This window comes from Oncorhynchus gorbuscha, unplaced genomic scaffold, assembly GCF_021184085.1.
Source record: "Oncorhynchus gorbuscha isolate QuinsamMale2020 ecotype Even-year unplaced genomic scaffold, OgorEven_v1.0 Un_scaffold_563, whole genome shotgun sequence".
NCBI classification, from domain to species: Eukaryota; Metazoa; Chordata; class Actinopteri; order Salmoniformes; family Salmonidae; genus Oncorhynchus; species Oncorhynchus gorbuscha.
The window spans coordinates 348613-369097 of NW_025745394.1; the positions used below are offsets into that span (position 1 = coordinate 348613).

At 44.1% G+C, this 20485-nt stretch overlaps 1 protein-coding gene across 1 annotated transcript; it reads left to right on the forward strand.

Annotated features, from left to right (window-relative positions):
- The first annotated feature begins 1800 nt into the window (after positions 1-1800).
- LOC124018695 (long-chain specific acyl-CoA dehydrogenase, mitochondrial-like) lies at positions 1801-7033 on the forward strand. Its single transcript, XM_046334047.1, has 11 exons — positions 1801-1961; positions 2833-3009; positions 3284-3421; positions 3792-3956; positions 4254-4320; positions 4498-4662; positions 5082-5183; positions 5426-5539; positions 5851-5978; positions 6246-6332; positions 6429-7033. The coding sequence occupies exons 1-11, from the start codon at positions 1876-1878 to the stop codon at positions 6520-6522; spliced, it is 1323 nt and encodes a 440-aa protein (XP_046190003.1). The 5' UTR covers positions 1801-1875; the 3' UTR covers positions 6523-7033.
- The last annotated feature ends 13452 nt before the right edge of the window (positions 7034-20485 follow it).

Below are 20485 nucleotides of genomic sequence, written 5' to 3' on the forward strand. Positions count from 1 at the left end.
CCACTCTGAAATCCACTGTAAAACATGATGTTTTCTCTTGGTACATACTTGCTGTTGAATGAAATTACCAATTCAAAAAGCTAGTTCACAATGTCTGGATAACCCGGAGTATGAAGTATGAGCCACCTTAGTCATAGACTGTTCTCTCTGCTACCACACGGTAAGCGGTACCGGAGCGCCAAGTCTAGGTCCAAAAGGCTCCTTAACTGTTTCTACCCCTAAACCATAAGACACCTAAACAGTTAGTCAAATTACTACCCAGACTATTTGCATTGGCCCCTCCCCTTTTATGCTGCTGCTACTCGCTGTTTATTGTCTATGCATAGTCACTTTACCACTACCTACATGTACATATTATCTCAATAACCGGTACCATCTGAATATAGCCTCATTAGTTAGTTTATTGTGTTTAGAATTTATTTATTTTTTAAACTTTTATTTAGTAAATATTTTCTTAACTCTTTTTCTTGAAACTGCATTGTTGGTTAAGGACTTGTAAGTAGGCATTTTATGGTAAGGTCTACAACTGTTGTATTCAGCGCATGTGACGAATTCGATTTGATTTCCGTGAAAATCGACTCTAAAATCCAATTTAACACAAAACATACTGCCTTTTGAATAAAACATCAAATTAAAATGTTTTATTAAATCTCACTGGATTATTGTTGAAGCCTAAATAAGTGCATTTGGAATTATTCAGACCCCTTCACCTTTTCCACATTTTGTTACATTATTCTAAAATGTATTAAATAGTTTTTTTCCCCCTCCTCAATCTACACACAAGTTTGCTCCAGGCGGGATGCTTGTCATTCAGGCCAAAGAGTTCAATCTTGGTTTCATCAGACCAGAGAATCTTGTTTCTCATGGTCTGAGAGTCTTTAGGTGCCTTTTGGCAAACTCCAAGTGTGCTGTCATGGACCTTTTACTGAGGAGTGGCTTCCGTCTGGCCACTCTACCTTAAAGGCCTGATTGGTGGAATGTTCAAGAGATGGTTGTCCTTCTGGAAGGTTCTCCCATCACCACAAAGGAACTCTGGAGCTCTGTCAGAGTGACTATTGGGTTTTTGGTCACCTGCCTGACCAAGGCACTTCTCCCCCGATTGCTCAGTTTGGCCCGTGCGGCCAGCTCTAGGAAGAGTCTTGGTGGTTCCAAACTTCTTCCATTTAAGAATGATGGAGGCCACGGTGTTCTTGGGGACCGTGAATGCTGCAGACATTTTTTTTGTACCCTTCCGCAGATTTGTGCCTCGACACAATCCTGTTTCAGCGCTCTAAGAACAATTCCTTTGACCTCATGGTTGGTTTTTGTGCTGACATGCACTGTCAACTGTGGGACCTTATATAAACAGGTGTGTGTCTTTCCAAATCATGTCCAATCAATTGAATTTACCACAGGTGGACTCCAATCAAGCTGTAGAAACATCTGAAGGATGATCAATGGAAACAGGATGCACCTGAGCTCAATTTTGAGTCTCATAGCAAAGGGTCTGAATACTTATAAATATAAGGCATTTCGTTTAAAATGTTTAATTAATACATGATAATTTCTAAAACCCTGTTTTTGCTTTGTCATTATGGGTTTTTGTGTGTAGATTGATGAGGGAAAATTATAATTTCATCATTAAGGCTGTAACGTAACAGAATGTGGAACACGTGAAGGGGTCTGAATACTTTCCGAATGCACTGTATATCATCCATTATGTTTGGAATGTGTCAAATTTGATGTAATATGTTCATTCAGCAGGCCTTACCTCCGCCCAGTAGATGGCAGTAACTTCAACAAATGAGACCGTAGCCTACGCTTGAAATACTAGAGAAGATACGCATTCAAAGTTATTGTGTCAGTTGCGTAAAAGCGGTAACGTTACGGAGGAAAATGTTGTCGAAAGCTGTCAAAGCGTGTTATTCTGGTGTGAAAAATGTACGTCGAGGTGGACAGGTACTTTCTTCTGCAAATGCCAGGTGCGTGTCGTAGATTTGCATGCTAATTTTACCGGAGAAACGATGTCTGTAGATATGCTTATCATTCACGTTAATTTACTGTCATTGAGCAGGAAATAAGTTATTTATTTTAAACATAAATATTTTAGTTAAGACAGCCTTGTCATATGTAGTCAGCAACAAAATATATCTTCTTTAGTGTTCAACATTGTCTGTTGACCCGCTAATGCTAAAGTGGGACACAGTCACCTTTGGCACACTTTCCCAGAAATGGCCTTTAAAGCCTACCTAACGTGTTCCTTGACATATGAGGTAACTAGTGGGTTTGAGTTTGTAACTCAGCTATCCAACACTGCTAGCTACAGATTTTACACCAGATAATGTGGTTTTTAATCTGTAGATACATCACTGCACATTTCCTATTCATGAACCTGACTCTCCTGATTGATTGACTGGTTGTTTTGTTTGGTTGCTTTATGATAATAATATATGCCATTTAGCAGACGCTTTTATCCAAAGCGACTTACAGTCATGTGTGCATACATTCTACGTATGGGTGGTTCCGGGGATCGAACCCACTACCCTGGCGTTACAAGCGCCATGCTCTACCAACTGAGCTACAGTAACCTAATGGCATTAGTAATGTCCTTCTAGGTTACTCAGCCCGCCATGGGGGGCTAGTCAAATTCCATGACTCAAATTCCACTACTAACTACACTGATCTCAGAAGTCAGTTTCTAACTTTTTTAGCAAACACACAAGTGGTTCAGTATACCACACCTAAAGATTAAAGGTGGACTTTGTAGGACACGTTAGGCCTTACAACTGCCTTGTTATGCCCATTAGACCAACATGTAGTTTATTTATAAGTGCCTGTGCCTCAATTTCCCAGAATGCAGCACAGCCAGCCCCAGGAAGGGAAAGCTCCCCCGTCCAATCGGCCGGAGACGTCCAGCGCCAAGACTCTGATGGACATCGGCACCCGCAGAATCTTCAACGAGGATCATGACATGTTCAGGGAGAGTGTCCGACGTTTCTGGACAGAGGAGGTGGTGCCCTACCACAAGGAGTATGTATTGACTGTCTGTAACCATCTCTGCATAGGCCTAGTGTTCCCCACCAGGGTCCTGTTCATTAAGTACCAAATTATAGGAAACTGACTGAAAGTGGGAGGAACCAGTTGAACACTCGTTTTCCATTGCAGAAAGTTTTGAAAGTGTTTTTCTATTTTGTGACCTAATAAACAGGATGCTGATGATGAACTGAATGGTTTTCATGATGTGATTATGTTGTGATGACTCTGCTGGCTTAAGGTATGGTCTCTGTCTTCCCTCCCCCTCCAGATGGGAGAAGGCAGGTATGGTGAGCAGGGAGCTGTGGCAGAAGGCTGGGGAGCAGGGTCTGTTGGGCATCCTCACTCCAGAGGAGCACGGTGGGATCGGAGGTGATCTGCTGTCTGCAGCTGTGATGTGGGAGGAGCAGTGAGTATCTGGTCCTGACCAGGGATCAGCTCCCCACTGTCCATATAATCATATTAATTATGATCTAAACTGCTCAGCACTCGGAGACGCTATATGAATACAGGCCCAGGTGTGGGTTGATTGGCTAGTATTTCCCCAAGCCCTATTGACCATATGACCATGGGCGTATACCATGGGCGTATACCATGGGCGTATAGCAGAATGTAACAGTTGTGATTATATGTCAAACAACTGACTTAATTTATATGCCTACTGATAACATCAAAATGCTATTCTGTCAACAGGCTTTGTGTTGTACTGCAGGGAAAGTCAGAAGGGGATATCAGGACTTTACACCCCTCTTCTCACCCTGTCTTTCTTTGTCCTCTAGGATGTACTCTAACTGCTCTGGCCCAGGCTTTGCCCTCCACTCTGAGATCTGCATGCCCTACATCAGTAACTATGGCTCCAAGGAACAGATTGATCGCTTCATACCCCAGATGGCTGCTGGTACCTGCATCGGGGCTATCGCCATGACGGAGCCGGGAGCTGGCAGGTGAGGACGTTTAACACTACTGGGCCAAGCTGAGCTGTACTGCTCTGGTCTGGTTACCCTACTGGAAAGGATAATGTGAAAAGAAGATATCCAAGCAGGCACAGTACGGTTTGGGTCAGCAAGATGGTGTGAAAATTGTTCGTTTAATAGGCTTTACTTTCAATATGAGAATTTGACGATGGTAAGGTCAATTTGGGGTCATTCTGATTGTTTTCATTATGTGTTCTCTAACTTCTACCTCTGTCTAGCCAATAGCAGTTCATCCTAAAGACCCTCTCTTCTCTCCGTTCAACCCAGTGACCTCCAAGGTGTCAGGACGTACGCTAAGAAGGACGGCGATGACTGGATCCTCAACGGCAACAAGGTGCGTTCAACCAGACTAGGGTTGTGTTCAGTAGGGCACACCGTAGCTAAATGTTTTGCAAAGGAGAACAAAAATCTGTTTTCTTGCTTGACAAATTTGGGTAGTACCTCCGTTTCAAAATGTTTTCTCCCAACTGAACATGACCCATGTCATTGACCGTTGTCCCTTGACCCACAGGTGTTCATCACCAACGGCTGTATGGCCGACATGGTGATCGTGGTGACCGTAACGAACCGCGAGGCGAAAACAGCGGCCCACGGGATCAGCCTCTTCCTGGTGGAGAAAGGAATGCCGGGCTTCCAGGCGGGCAAGAAGCTGGAGAAGATTGGCCTGATGGCACAGGTACAGTCAGAAATCTCAATTGCACATTTTTTAACCCCCTCTCGTTAAGGGGCCATTTTGACCACCTGGCTGGGTTCAAATACTTTTGATTTCCTTTTCACATCCTTTCAGTTTGATTGAGCCTGTATGTAGAACCAGAGAGATGGGTTGCTTTTTGTTATTGACTATTCCTTTGGTTTCATTGTATAGTTCAAGCTCAATCGAAGGCAACTAAAGTATTTGAAAGAAAACAAACACTATTGAATCCAGGTCTGGTCAAATGAAGAAAAACAACTCATTGCTTCAAACAGTCGGTTTGATATTGACGTCCCTTGAGAAGTGGGTTCAGATGACCAGAACTAGTCAACTGTCATGTCAGACCATTTTATAGAACAGCCATTACCTTTGATATATATTAACCGTTGTCTCTCTGTCCCCAGGACACGGCTGAGCTGTTCTTTGAGGACGTGCGTCTCCCTGCTTCTGCCCTGCTGGGACAGGCCAACAAGGGCTTCTACTACCTGATGAACGAGCTGCCACAGGTACACCTTTCAGAGAGCAATAACACTTGCATGATATACCAGGGTTGGGGTCAGGGACATTTCAATTCAGGAAGTAAACTGAAATTGCAATATCAATTGTATTTATTTAAAGAGCAATGACTGAGTTGAAGGGAATTGACCCCTAACCTATTCCTATGTACTGGATTGTCACAAAGGTATGACTATATCTAGTAGCTACAGACCACGACATGATTAATGCTCTTCGCCTCTTGTTCTTCCAGGAACGCCTGCTGATCGCAGACATGGCCATCGCCAGCAGTGAGTTCATGTTTGAGGAGACCAGGAACTATGTGACTCAGAGGAAGGCATTCGGCAAGACCATCGCTCACCTTCAGGTTGGATAGCATTATCTTTGACTCGTATTTCTGCTGTAGTAACAGGTATGTTTCCGGTGTAGTGAACACTAGTGCTATTGGGGTGGTAGGTAACCTGTGTTAGAGAAGCTGAGTCAAAGTGGGGACTGAACTAGCAACTAGAGGGCTGTTTGTCAGACCCCGTCTCTCCTACTGTTTTGCCCTTGAGAGAGGCACTTAACCTCTCGCTCAATCTGCATAGAACACATCTCTGTTTGATCAGATGGATGAATAGTTGTGTTGTAGTATATTGAGGTGATCCACTAAGTCCATCCCCCTGTCTCATGGTGCAGACTGTGCAGCACAAGCTGGCAGAGCTGAAGACTGAGATCTGTGTGGGCCGCTCCTTTTTAGACACCTGTCTCCAGCTTCACACAGAGAAACGCCTGGACTCTCAAACAGCCTCTATGGCCAAGTACTGGTGAGAACACAACCAAATACTAAACCTTCTTTCACCAGATTTATGCTACTCCAGTCCAGAACTGTCAGTATGTTGGACGTGTAAAGTGCACTTGCACATCCACCCTTGGATTGGATTTAAAGGGAGTGGATTGGTATAAGAGTAATGCTGGTGATGTCTTTCCAGACAATGCTTTTAAACCCATGAAGTGTTGAAGTGCACACTTCAGGGAGAAGGGTAGAGAATTGGGACATATCGTCTGACTTGACTTTTTTTGTTGTTTATCAGGGCGTCTGACCTCCAGAACTCTGTGGCCACCCGGTGTCTGCAGCTCCACGGAGGCTGGGGCTACATGTGGGACTACCCCATCGCCAAGTGAGTGACGGTGATGTGTCTCGTGGAAATATAACATGTTATTCTATTTAGTTCTATGCTGCCAGTGCACATGAAAATCCTCTCTCTCCCCATCAGGGCGTTTGTGGATTCCCGTGTCCAGCCCATCTATGGAGGCACCAATGAGATCATGAAGGAGCTGATCGCCCGCAGTATCGTCAGCCAGAAGTGAGGGAGACGTCCCAGTGACATCATCATGGAGGAGAGCTGGGAAGTGGTTAACATGAATCTCTTAAGACCAACAGCAGTTTTGACTGGGTTAGCTACTGAGCTGGTTGTCTGTGCCTTTTGAAGTGATTTTCATGTTCACTGAAGGTAGGCCAGTGGTATTTCTGGGACAAATCTGAACTTCCACTTAAGTCAAATTTTCACTTATTCTCTCATAGAGATTAATGCATGACTGAGAGAAACATTTTACTTAAGTGGAACTTAGGATTCACTCCTCTTTGAATAAGCATGGAGTGAAATAATAGATATTCAGGTTTTGTAATTTATTTTCTAATATTGCGGGAATGTGTTTTTAACAATCTAGATGTAGGGTTGTTTATCCCTTTCCTTTTGGCTTCTACAAAGTCAACAATATGTTATTAAATCCGTCCATCCTTTCACACTTGAAATCTAAAAAGTTTGAAACAATGATCAAATAAATGCACAGAGTTAAGTTGTATATTTTTGTAATACCACCTTTGTGTTTGTGTCCGTCTGTCCTGCCGTGTTTATGGGGGTGGAAAACTAAATGGTAGAGTCCTGTACGTTAGAATGTTTTAGTTTGAATGAACAGTATTTTATCCATTTGTTCATAGCTCCAAACCGGAAGTGCCCTTGCATTCTTCTCCTAATAACTATTACTGGTGAGCATTAAAGGGGGAAGGAGATTCCTAGTCCAGTTGTACAACTGAATGCATTCAACTGAAATGTGTCTTCTGGATTTAACCCTCTGAATCAGAGAGGTGCAGGGGGCTGCCTTAACACCTCAACAAGCTGTGAATTAGAACAGTGCAGAATTGTTGAACATTTCAAATGCCACCTTTTTTAAAAACATTTTGTAATGTAATAATATTACTTGTTTATTAAAGTTATATAAGTTTGGTGATCCCTCTTCCAATTTTAATTTGGATGTATTGTGTTCTGTCAGTTTCATGAAGATGTGGGGTGTTCTATTGCAGTGGACGAAGGCATACAGGAATAATGCTTCATGATTACGGTCCTAATGCATTATAAGCCCGGTTTTTGGGTGTGTGTCTTTTGTACATGAGAAGATGTGTGAGCCTGAGATTGATGCCCTGGTGACAGCTCAGGAGGACGAGAACGGAAGCCTCAACTACTAAGGTGAAGTCTTCTGTGCAATGCTATCTCCTGCGATGTATTATTTTAACCACAAGATGGCAGTAAGTATTGTGAACCAATTAAACCTGGGTTTTATTCCATCTCAATAGTGATGTGTGTCTACTAGGAGTATTTTCATTAGCTATGATTCCATTCCTTTTATTTTTTATCAATTCCTATCTGTATGATTTTGATAATCATCCTGTTACCTTCAGTATTAAAGTTTAGTGGAGTGCTGTGGGCACATCTATTAAAAGCTCTTGTCCAAGGTGCTGTGTTAGGATGTAGAACAAAAGATAAATCCACATTCATGAAACACCATTGGGCAGGGGCCACATTCAGTATTCTAATGTTGAGAAATGTAATGAATAGAGCTGAAGAGCTTCCTTATTCTACATATCACTCTGTTCTACATCATGTATTTCTATCTGAAATCTACAACTGTTGTGCTTGGCTAAACCTATTTACCCAGTTGTAGAATTAAATCCAGCTGCCTCTCTGAACACTTGAGTTGCATACTGCTTTGGCTCAACACAAAGGCAGGTGTCATTTCTGGCTCCCATTGACCCAGTCCCAAACTGAAACCCATACATGTACTGGGTAAGCATCCCAAATTGCACCTTATTCTCTATATGTAGTGCACTACTTTTGACCAGAGCCCTATAAGGTTTCATTTGGGATGCGCACCTAACGTATATAGCTTGATTTAGGTTGAGTTGAATGTCTTGTGTTGTTTTTACATGATAAAGCTGGTGTTTCAGTTGTACTAGTGTGCTGCTGTCAGGGGATATGCCCGTGGCCAGCTGGCATGGGTACACATGTTTTCTGTTTAAGGAGAGGGAGAGTCAATCTGCTCCAACCCCCACATTCCCCAAATCCTACAGTGCCAGTTTTGGTGGCACCAGACATGGTGTGCCTGGGATCCCATGGGGGAAGACGGGAGCAGATGCTTCCTTGATAAATCCAGTTCCCTCTCTTTCCCTCACTCTTTCTCCCGATATCCTCTCTCCTCCCCACCCCCATCTCCTCTCTGCCCTCCACATCTCTCTCACTCACTCCTCAACCAGTGCCGCACCCCTCCCTGTAAGCAGAGCAAGGCAATGCAGCTACTCACAGAAGCCCATCCATCCTCTTATATGTAGATCCCCACCTGTGTGTGTGTGTGTCTGTGTGTGTGTGCGTTGGTGCGCATGCGTGCGTGTGTGGGAGCGAGAACCTGCAACCGTTGGTTGCATACAAATGAATGCGCCACTACGGATGTAATTACGGCATTTGAACGCAGTGGGAGGGGTCAGGAGACCGACATCTCTTTGCATTGTCACTAGGGCTCAAGGCACAGTGCGCAAGGGATTTATTTATACGGTTCATTTGCCACGAACAGGTAAGGAAAATACCTTATTCAATTTAAAGGCAAAGCCTGGTTAATTATGTTTTAATTAAATTTAAATTAATTGCACTTTCAACACACTTGATCTAGTTTAGATTTTAAAAAGTTTGATGTTCTCGAAATCACTGAATGTGGCTTCTAATCCGAGTGGGTTGCGCATTTAGGAAAGGCATGTGTTACATTGTTTGTGCTTTAGCCTAGTTAAAAATGAGAAGCTTGTTTGTTAACTTGGTAAGAATACTACTGTATTTTACCTTTGAGAAGGAACCCGGTTTGCACATCAGCCTCACCCTTAGGAGAGAAGGGCTTAGTCGGCATGTCCATTTGTCTGCTTTTTTTGCTACCATCTCGTTTAACTATATTTTTTAAACATCATACCTTTAAGTGTTTATTTGTCTCATAAAAATGCGTAATAAAAAGCCCGTTAGTATTTTTGTTGGTCAACTTGTGAGCGCTCCGGGGCTGCGGGCTATGCCCATTGTTCAGGTCCACCATGCATGGTGCTGAAACGGTGCGGGGGCTGTTCTGGCGGATAACTGCAGTAACCGCACCAGCCTGCTATAGCCTACTCTCTGCCTAATCCCAGATTTGAACTAGGCCTACGGTTTTGTATGGCAACATAGGCCTATTGGTGATATCTTTGTTATTCGTTATTTATTGTTTATTCACTCTTCATGACGTATAGGCAGGAGCAGTGTTCTAGATCTGATTTGAATGGAGTCTTGGAGCCACGCCGTTAGATACAGGAGACCTGCAGTGTCGTCCTATTTACACCATTCAGCACTGCAGTGGAAACCAATGCCCCACAAACCACGTCGATATGCATTGCAATTGTTAACAATGAAAGAGGTGGGGTCATTTTTTAATTATGATGTTTCGCAGCAATAGACAATATCAAGCATCTGAAAAAACTCTCAGACCTAAGAGCTTCTGAAAAAGCCCACCCAGACAAATACTTCTGCATTGCCAGGTGCCAACCCTAGACAGCAGCTAGTCTTCTCAGAGTATTGATGTAATAAGGAAATCTACAACATACAGTATAGCTAGTTTACAGGACATATTCAAAATGTATTTATTAAAAAACACACCTATTTTCCCCTCTAAATACTGGGCAGTGCCTAGAGCCCTTAGTTCATATAATGTTATGTGAATCAAATAGCAGCATTGGACATAATTATATTTCCAATATTGAGCCCATTCCACATTATTACATTGTGATTCTGTGCTCTTTGCGAATCCCCCCTGTAACAGGCCAGTACAGCTAATAGATGAAAACCTCTATACCTCAGTTTGATGTCATGACACTTTACAGTAGATACTGATCTCATTCGGACTCTGTTTCCATTACTCTGGCCTGACTGGAGTCTGATTGAAGTTCTATAGTGCTGCTATGCGTTCTCTGATCTAAACGCCTGGTCTTTACATCTTGATGGAGTACAGGGACGTTTGAGTTCCCATGTCTGGATGTGAGAATATTCCTGTGTATAATATAGGGTCTGTGGGGATTTAATGTCCACATAAAGCATTCTGTATTGTGTAGTGGGATACTATGTTACACATACGGTAGAGGCCTGCCTACTGGTCAATACCTCTGGAAAACATGGATGTGTTATGGGAACCAAATGAAATGAAAACACTGTGAATGTTACTGTGTGAATATTGTAGATGTTACAGTACAGTATAGATGATGAAACAAAGGGGATGAATCAGAAAATAAACATTGATCAGTAATACACAATATGGTTTGGGTTGGAAGACCCAGAAATAGCTTGGACCTAGCCTGGTTAAACTAGCCTTCAGTCTGTTAACCAGGCTACCTTTGACCCCTACGCTAGTAACACTCCTCCTCAATGTCTTCAATCTAGAGATTAGCGGGTGCTCAGTCCAAGCCAAATGGGGTTTGACAAAGTACATTAGGGAGTACACACTGGACGTGTGTATCCAGTTCCCCCATCTCTCCTGTATGGACATTATTCTATCAGCCTAAATTGGGGTAACTGTAATCACAGGAACGGTAATTGAAATGACCTTAATCACAACCTTGAGCGGTACTCTGACTGAGCCCTGAGGAGCCCCAACGGCGGTTCAGTTTCAATCTTCTCCACACTTTGCTGTTGCAAGCCTGGGAAACTGAGTCTGTCTTCGAGTGCCACGTGGGAAATGGATACACACATCAGCTCTGGTTATGTTAAACATGCACACTTGGCTCGGGAGACTTCATTTTACAGGGTAGAAGTTTTGTTTGGATTGAAAAACCATTCATAGGTCTATTTGTACTGTAGGAGTTTGCAAACAGACTTGACGCTAATGTGCGTTTAGCTTTTGTCATGCAGATTGGGAATAGTGGCTTGCAGTGCCAAAGTGCAGGGGAAACTATTTCTCTGCAGACTCTCTCTTTCTGCCTCTCTCTCTCCTTCTGCCTCTCTCTCTCGCTCTCCCTCTGGCTTTTGAGTGAGAGGTATCAGGTGTGTTTGATGAGAGAGAGCCCACATGCAGGCAGGGTTGTTGGCTAACTCCAACCTGACCTACTGTACACTGACAGAGGGAGATACTTTAGCCACATTACACTGTTGAGTCTATCATCAATGGACTTCTCTAACTGTGATGACCTCTAGTAAGACACTGTGTAGTCGTGTATGTGTGTGTATGTGTGTGAACATGGCCTCTCTACAGGCGTCTAATGAGAGGTGGCTGTGGGGTGGTTTAATGTATGATTAAGTCTCAGGGTGTCTGAGCTGTCTGTGGAGCCTAAGCTAATTCTCACACGTCTAACAGAGCAGCCGGTCTACTGACCTCCAGCTAGGATGGACACACACACGCACGCACGCACGCGCACACACACACACACACACACACACACACACACACACACACACACACACACACACACACACACACACACACACACACACACACACACACACACACACACACACACACACACACACACACACACACACACACACACACACACTGTTTCATCTTGAGTTTTGACCCATAATAGCCCTCACATTGATCCGTCAGTGCATTATTAAGTGTATGAAATGAACTTGTGAACTTTTGTCTCATATCGGCCAGCACTATTGTCTCCCCTGCCTGTAGCCTCTCTGAGGCTCAGCTCTAACTAACTGTGCAGCAGGCAAGACAGACCCAGACTCTGCAGCCCAAATGGGGCATAGTTCTGATCTCTTCATAGTGCACTACTGGAGCCCTATAGGCCCTGGTCCAAAGTAGTGCACTGTATAGCGCAGGGGTATTCAACTCTCACCCTACGAGGTCCAGAGCCTGCTGGTTTTCTGTTCTACCTGATAATTACTGCATCCACTTAGTGTCCCAGGTCTTAATCAGTCTCTGATTAGAGGGAACAATGAAAAAACACAGTGGGACTGTCTTGGAGGTCCAGAGTTGAGTTTGAGGGGTATAGGGAATAGGAAGCCAGTTAGACCACAGACAGAGTCAGGGCTAAGACCCTGGCTGTGAGTGACCAAGGCTCTCCCCTCCCTAGAAACCACTCTGCCCAATCACTCCTGACAGCCCACGTCACAGTGCATCACAGAGCTGTCCCCTTCCCATATCAAAGAGGACACACACTAGGGGACACACTAGGACACACACTAGAACACACACTAGGACACCCACTAGAACACACACTAGGACAAACACTAGAACACACACTAGGACAAACACTAGGACACACACTAGTACAAACACTAGGACACACACTAGGACACACACTAGGACACACACTAGAACACACACTAGGACATACACTAGGACACACACTAGAACACACACTAGTACAAACACTAGGACACACACTAGAACACACTAGGACACACTAGAACACATACTAGAACACCCACTAGGACACACACTAGGACACACACTAGGATACACACTAGGACACACACTAGGACATACACTAGGACATACACTAGGACACACACTAGGACACACACTAGGACACACACTAGAACACACACTAGGACATACACTAGGACACCCACTAGAACACACACAAGGTGACACTAGGACACCATTTAGGACACACTAGAACACATGTCAACTAGGACACACTAGGACAACACTAGGATACACATGGACAGAACTAGGACTCACACTATGACATACACTAGGATAGAATAGGACAAACTAGGAACATAGTCTAGGACACACTGACTAGAACACACACTAACATAAAGATGGTCAATTAGGGCACAATCAACTGTAAATTATCACACTCAACTGGATAAATTACACAATCACAATCAACTGTAAATTACACACTCAACTGTAAATTACACAATCACCTGTAAATTACACAATCAACTGTTAATTACACACTATTGTAAATTACACACTCAACATCTATACACAATACATATATTACCCATTACCAATGTCATATTACCCATTACCAATGTCATATAACCCTTTACCAATGTCATATTACCTGTTACCAATGTCATATAACCCATTACCAATGTCACATAACTCATTACCAATGTCATATAACCCATTACCAATGTCATATAACCCATTACCAATGTCATATAACCCATTACCAATGTCATATAACCCATTACCAATGTCATATAACCCATTACCAATGTCATATTACCCATTACCAATGTCATATAACCCATTACCAATGTCATATTACCCATTACCAATGTCATATAACCCATTACCAATGTCATATTACCTGTTACCAATGTCATATTACCTGTTACCAATGTCATATTACCCATTACCAATGACATATTACCCATTACCAATGTCATATAACCCATTACCAATGTCATATAACCCATTACCAATGTCATATTACCCATTACCAATGTCATATTACCCATTACCAATGTCATATAACCCATTACCAATGTCATATTACCCATTACCAATGTCATATTACCCATTACCAATGTCATATTACCTGTTACCAATGACATATTACCCATTACCAATGTCATATAACCCATTACCAATGTCATATTACCTGTTACCAATGTCATATTACCCATTACCAATGTCATATTACCCATTACCAATGTCATATAACCCATTACCAATGTCATATTACCCATTACCAATGTCATATTACCTGTTACCAATGTCATATTACCTGTTACCAATGACATATTACCCATTACCAATGTCATATAACCCATTACCAATGTCATATTACCCATTACCAATGTCATATTACCCATTACCAATGTCATATTACCTGTTACCAATGTCATATTACCTGTTACCAATGACATATTACCCATTACCAATGTCATATAACCCATTACCAATGTCATATAACCCATTACCAATGTCATATTACCCATTACCAATGTCATATTACCTGTTACCAATGTCATATTACCTGTTACCAATGTCATATTACCTGTTACCAATGTCATATTACCCATTACCAATGTCATATTACCTGTTACCAATGACATATTACCCATTACCAATGTCATATAACCCATTACCAATGTCATATTACCTGTTACCAATGTCATATAACCCATTACCAATGTCATATTACCCATTACCAATGTCATATAACCCATTACCAATGTCATATTACCCATTACCAATGACATATTACCCATTACCAATGTCATATTACCCATTACCAATGTCATATTACCCATTACCAATGACATATTACCTGTTACCAATGACATATTACCTGTTACCAATGTCATATTACCTGTTACCAATGTCATATTACCTGTTACCAATGTCATATTACCTGTTACCAATGTCATATTACCTGTTACCAATGTCACATTACCCATTACCAATGTCATATTACCCATTACCAATGTCATATTACCTGTTACCAATGTCATATTACCCATTACCAATGTCATATTACCTGTTACCAATGTCATATTACCCATTACCAATGTCATATTACCTGTTACCAATGTCATATTACCTGTTACCAATGTCATATTACCCATTACCAATGTCATATAACCCATTACCAATGTCATATTACCCATTACCAATGTCATATTACCCATTACCAATGTCATATTACCCATGACCAATGTCATATTACCCATTACCAATGTCATATTACCTGTTACCAATGTCATATTACCCATTACCAATGTCATATAGGTATTGTACAACCACATGCATGTACCACCTGTTTATGAAAATATCTCTCAAATGCAGAAACACTAGTCTTGTTTACAATTGTGTCACAGGGTTGTGTGGGCCTTCTAGGACGATGTTCTGTATGACCTACTGGGCCCTGTAGGACGATGTTCTGTATGTCCTACTGGGGTCTATAGGCCGATGTTTTGTATGTCCTACTGGGGTCTATTGGACGATGTACTGTAGGTCCTACTGGGGTCTATAGGACAATGTTCTGTATGTCCTACTGGGCCCTGTGGGACGATGTTCTGTATGTCCTACCGGGCCCTGTAGGACAATGTTCTGTATGTTCTACTGGGCCCTATAGGACGATGTGCTGTATGTCCTACTGGGGTCTATTGGACGATGTTCTGTATGTCCTACTGGGGTCTATAGGCCGATGTTCTGTATGTCCTACCGGGGTCTATAAGACAATGTTCTGTATGTCCTACTGGGGTCTATAGGAGGATGTACTGTATGTCCTACTGGGGTCTATAGGACAATGTTCTGTATGTCCTACTGGGGTCTATAGGACAATGTTCTGTATGTCCTACTGGGGTCTATAGGACAATGTTCTGTATGTCCTACTGGGGTCTATAAGACAATGTTCTGTATGTCCTACTGGGGTCTATAGGAGGATGTACTGTATGTCCTACTGGGGTCTATAGGACAATGTTCTGTATGTCTACTGTGGATTTATCTCTTCAAGTGTTTCATACTTTGTGATGACATCCTCTGTGGCTTCAGTGTGTCCTCCTTCCAGACCTCTCCGTTAGAGCACAAACATGTAGACAACTGCTCATTAACACATTCTTCACAATATGTGTTTCTATTTTAGGAACTGGTTCCTCCAGACTCTCATTAGGGAAAGCACAATGAAAGGAGAGTGATAGGACTGGAGGAGAGGAGAGGAGAGTAATAGGACAGGAGGAGAGGAGAGGAGGAGAAGAGGGTGAGAGGAGAAGAAAAGAGGTGAAGAGGAGAGTGATAGAAGAGGAGAGGAGAGAAGAAGAGGAGAGTGATAGGACAGGAGGAGAGAAGAGGAGAGTGAGAGGACAGGAGAAGAGGAGTGAGAGGACAGGAGGAGAGGAGAGGAGAAAAGGAGAAGAGAGGAGAGGAGAGGAGAGGAGGAGGGAGAGGAGAGGAGAGGAGAGGAGAGGAGAGGAGAGGAGAGGAGAGGAGAGGAGAGGAGAAGAGAGGAGAAGAGGAGAAAAGGAGAGGAGAGGAGAGGGATAGGAGAAAAGATGAGAAGGGGAGCGTGATAGGAGAGGAGGAGAGAAGAAGAGAGGAGAAGAGGAGAGGAGAGGAGAGGGATAGGAGAAGAGAGGAGAAGAGGAGAAGAGGAGAAAAGGAGAGGAGAGGAGAGGGATAGGAGAAAAGATGAGAAGGGGAGTGTGATAGGAGAGGAGGAGAGGAGAGGAGAGGAGAGGAGAGAAGAAGAGAAGAGAAGAGGAGCATGAGAGGAGAGGAGAATGAAAGGAGAATGAAAGGAGAGGAGAGGAGGTGAATGATAGGAGAGGAAGAGGAGGAGAGTGACAGGAGAGTGACATCAGAGAGAGAGAGAGAGGAGGAGAGAGAGAGGAGGAGAGAGACAGCAGAGAGAGAGAGGAGAAGGAGAGTGACAGCAGAGAGAGATAGGAGAAGGAGGGTGACAGCAGAGAGAGAGAGAGAGAGAGAGGAGAAGGAGAGTGACAGCAGAGAGAGAGAGGAGAAGGAGAGTGACAGCAGAGAGAGATAGGAGAAGGAGAGTGACAGCAGAGAGAGGAGAAGGAGAGTGACAGCAGAGAGAGAGAGAGAGGAGAAGGAGAGTGACAGCAGAGAGAGATAGGAGAAGGAGGGTGACAGCAGAGAGAGATAGGAGAAGGAGGGTGACAGCAGAGAGAGAGAGAGAGAGAGAGGAGAAGGAGAGTGACAGCAGAGAGAGAGAGGAGAAGGAGAGTGACAGCAGAGAGAGATAGGAGAAGGAGAGTGACAGCAGAGAGAGGAGAAGGAGAGTGACAGCAGAGAGAGAGAGAGAGGAGAAGGAGAGTGACAGCAGAGAGAGGAGAAGGAGAGTGACAGCAGAGAGAGGAGAAGGAGAGTGACAGCAGAGAGAGAGGAGAAGGAGAGTAACAGCAGAGAGATATAGGAGAAGGAGGGTGACAGCAGAGAGAGAGAGAGAGAGAGAGAGGAGAAGGAGAGTGACAGCAGAGAGAGAGAGGAGAAGGAGAGTGACAGCAGAGAGAGAGAGGAGGAGAGTGACAGCAGAGAGAGGAGAAGGAGAGTGACAGCAGAGAGAGGAGAAGGAGAGTGACAGCAGAGAGAGAGAGGAGAAGGAGGGTGACAGCAGAGAGAGATAGGAGAAGGAGGGTGACAGCAGAGAGAGAGAGAGGAGAAGGAGAGTGACAGCAGAGAGAGAGAGGAGAAGGAGAGTGACAGCAGAGAGAGAGAGGAGGAGAGTGACAGCAGAGAGAGGAGAAGGAGAGTGACAGCAGAGAGAGAGAGGAGAAGGAGAGTGACAGCAGAGAGAGAGAGGAGAAGGAGAGTGACAGCAGAGAGAGAGAGGAGAAGGAGAGTGACAGCAGAGAGAGAGAGAGGAGAAGGAGGGTGACAGCAGAGAGAGAGAGAGGAGAAGGAGAGTGACAGCAGAGAGAGAGAGGAGAAGGAGAGTGACAGCAGAGAGAGAGAGGAGGAGAGTGACAGCAGAGAGAGGAGAAGGAGAGTGACAGCAGAGAGAGAGAGGAGAAGGAGAGTGACAGCAGAGAGAGGAGAAGGAGAGTGACAGCAGAGAGAGAGAGGAGAAGGAGAAAGAGAGTGACAGGAGGTCTTGTCTTGGTCCTGTTTGTGCCCCCAGTCCACTGGTGGGTAAGAAACCGGTAATGAGTCTAGCTCCCAGGATCTCTGGCCCCAAGCCCTGCTGTTAGTTAGCCTAGTGTAAATAGCCTACCGTAGCCATTCAGCCTTTATGGCTTCCAGATGTTGGAGGCTAAATAGTGCCGCTTGTTTTCACTAACCCTCTGCAACAGTCCACAGACAGCAGTAAATATCCTGCTTGGGCAAGATGTGAAAGCGGCTGGCCTCTCATTCAACAGTGAATGAACCCCTTTGTTGGTCGTCCCCACATTGTTCACTATATCACTCATGTCGAGTTTCGCAACCACTTGATAGGCAATGTCATGCTTTTTATGTGTGAATGTGTTTTTGGTCAAATGTTGTGGAAAGGTTTGGGGAAACCAGCGTGCAACATGGAAATAATTCCTTCCTGTCGACTCCCTGGGGATGTAGGGCACATTTCTGCTCAAGAGTCCGGCGCTTCCCAATACCTCATGATGAAGATCTCTCATCTCTGTGTGTGTGTGTGTGTGTGTGTGTGTGTGTGTGTGTGTGTGTGTGTGTGTGTGTGTGTGTGTGTGTGTGTGTGTGTGTGTGTGTGTGTGTGTGTGTGTGTGTGTGTGTGTGTGTGTGTGTGTGTGTGTGTGTGTGTGTGTGTGTGTGTGTGTGTGAGAGAGAGAGAAGCCCTAATTCGGTGGAAGTGCACAGAGAGTCCCTCTATTAAGTCAGTGTGAAACACAGGACCAGATGGGAGGGTCTGAATGCACTGCAACGTTACATGACATTCCTGCAGGCTTTTATAAGACCGTTTTAACACAGCAGCTGTGTGTGTGTGTGTGTGTGTGTGTGTGTGTGTGTGTGTGTGTGTGTGTGTGTGTGTGTGTGTGTGTGTGTGTGTGTGTGTGTGTGTGTGTGTGTGTGTGTGTGTGTGTGTGTGTGTGTGTTGCGCGTGCGTGCGCGGCCTTTGGATGCTGGCCAGGTTAGCTTATTATGCAATTGGGCGTACAAAATAAGTATTGTGGGACTTGTAAGGAGTTGTTTCCTGGACAGCCCAATACACAGGCTCTCACACTCTCATCTTGGCACTAGACTTGTCCTGCACCCTTATTAGTAGTAGTACGGTAGTCAGCCCTCCACTCTGTATTGGCATGTCCTCCTCTAGCTACAACCCCCTGATCTCTGTAAAGTGTTGACTGCCTAGTGCCCAGTGTGCCCCACAAGGGTCTCCGTCACCACGACAACACCTGCCATGGAAACAAGAGCCTTGAGGGATCAGCCCTTTGAGGCTTACTCAATCTATAGGGCCTCTGTGTATCTCTGTCTGGATGTATAGGGTCTCTGTGTATCTCTGTCTGGATCTATAGGTCTCTGTGTATCACTATCTGGATTTATAGGGCCTGTGTGTATCTCTGTCTGGATATATAGGGTCTCTGTGTATCACTGTCTGGATCTATAGGGTCTCTGTGTATCTCTGTCTGGCTCTATAAGGTCTCTGTGTATCACTGTCTGGATATATAGGGACTCTGTGTATCACTGTCTGGATCTATAGGGCTTGTGTGTATCTCTGTCTGGATATATAGGGTCTCTGTGTATCTCTGTTTGGATATAAATCAAATCAAAATCTAATTTTATTTGTCACATACACATGGTTAGCAGATGTTAATGCGAGTGTAGCGAAATGCTTGTGCTTCTAGTTCCGTCAATGCAGTAATAACCAACAAGTAATCTAACTAACAATTCCAAAACTACTGTCTTATACACAGTGTAAGGGGATTGTTTAAAGTGGCTAGTGATATATTTACATAATTTCCCATCAATTCCCATCATTAAAGTGGCTGGAGTTGAGTCAGTGTCAGTGTCAGTGTCAGTGTGTTGGCAGCAGCCACTCAATGTTAGTGGTGGCTGTTTAACAGTCTGATGGCCATGAGATAGAAGCTGTTTTTCAGTCTCTCGGTCCCAGCTTTGATGCACCTGTACCGACCTCGCCTTCTGGATGATAGCGGGGTGAACAGGCAGTGGCTCGGGGTGGTTGATGTCCTTGATGATCTTTATGGCCTTCCTGTAACATCGGGTGTTGTAGGTGTCCTGGAGGGCAGGTAGTTTGCCCCCGGTGATGCGTTGTGCAGACCTCACTACCCTCTGGAGAGCCTTACGGTTGTGGGCGGAGCAGTTGCCATACCAGGCGGTGATACAGCCCACCAGGATGCTCTCGATTGTGCATCTGTAGAAGTTTGTGAGTGCTTTTGGTGACAAGCCAAATTTCTTCAGCCTCCTGAGGTTGAATAGGCGCTGCTGCGCCTTCTTCACGATGCTGTCTGTGTGAGTGGACCAATTCAGTTTGTCTGTGATGTGTATGCCGAGGAACTTAAAACTTGCTACCCTCTCCACTACTGTTCCATCGATGTGGATAGGGGGGTGTTCCCTCTGCTGTTTCCTGAAGTCCACAATCATCTCCTTAGTT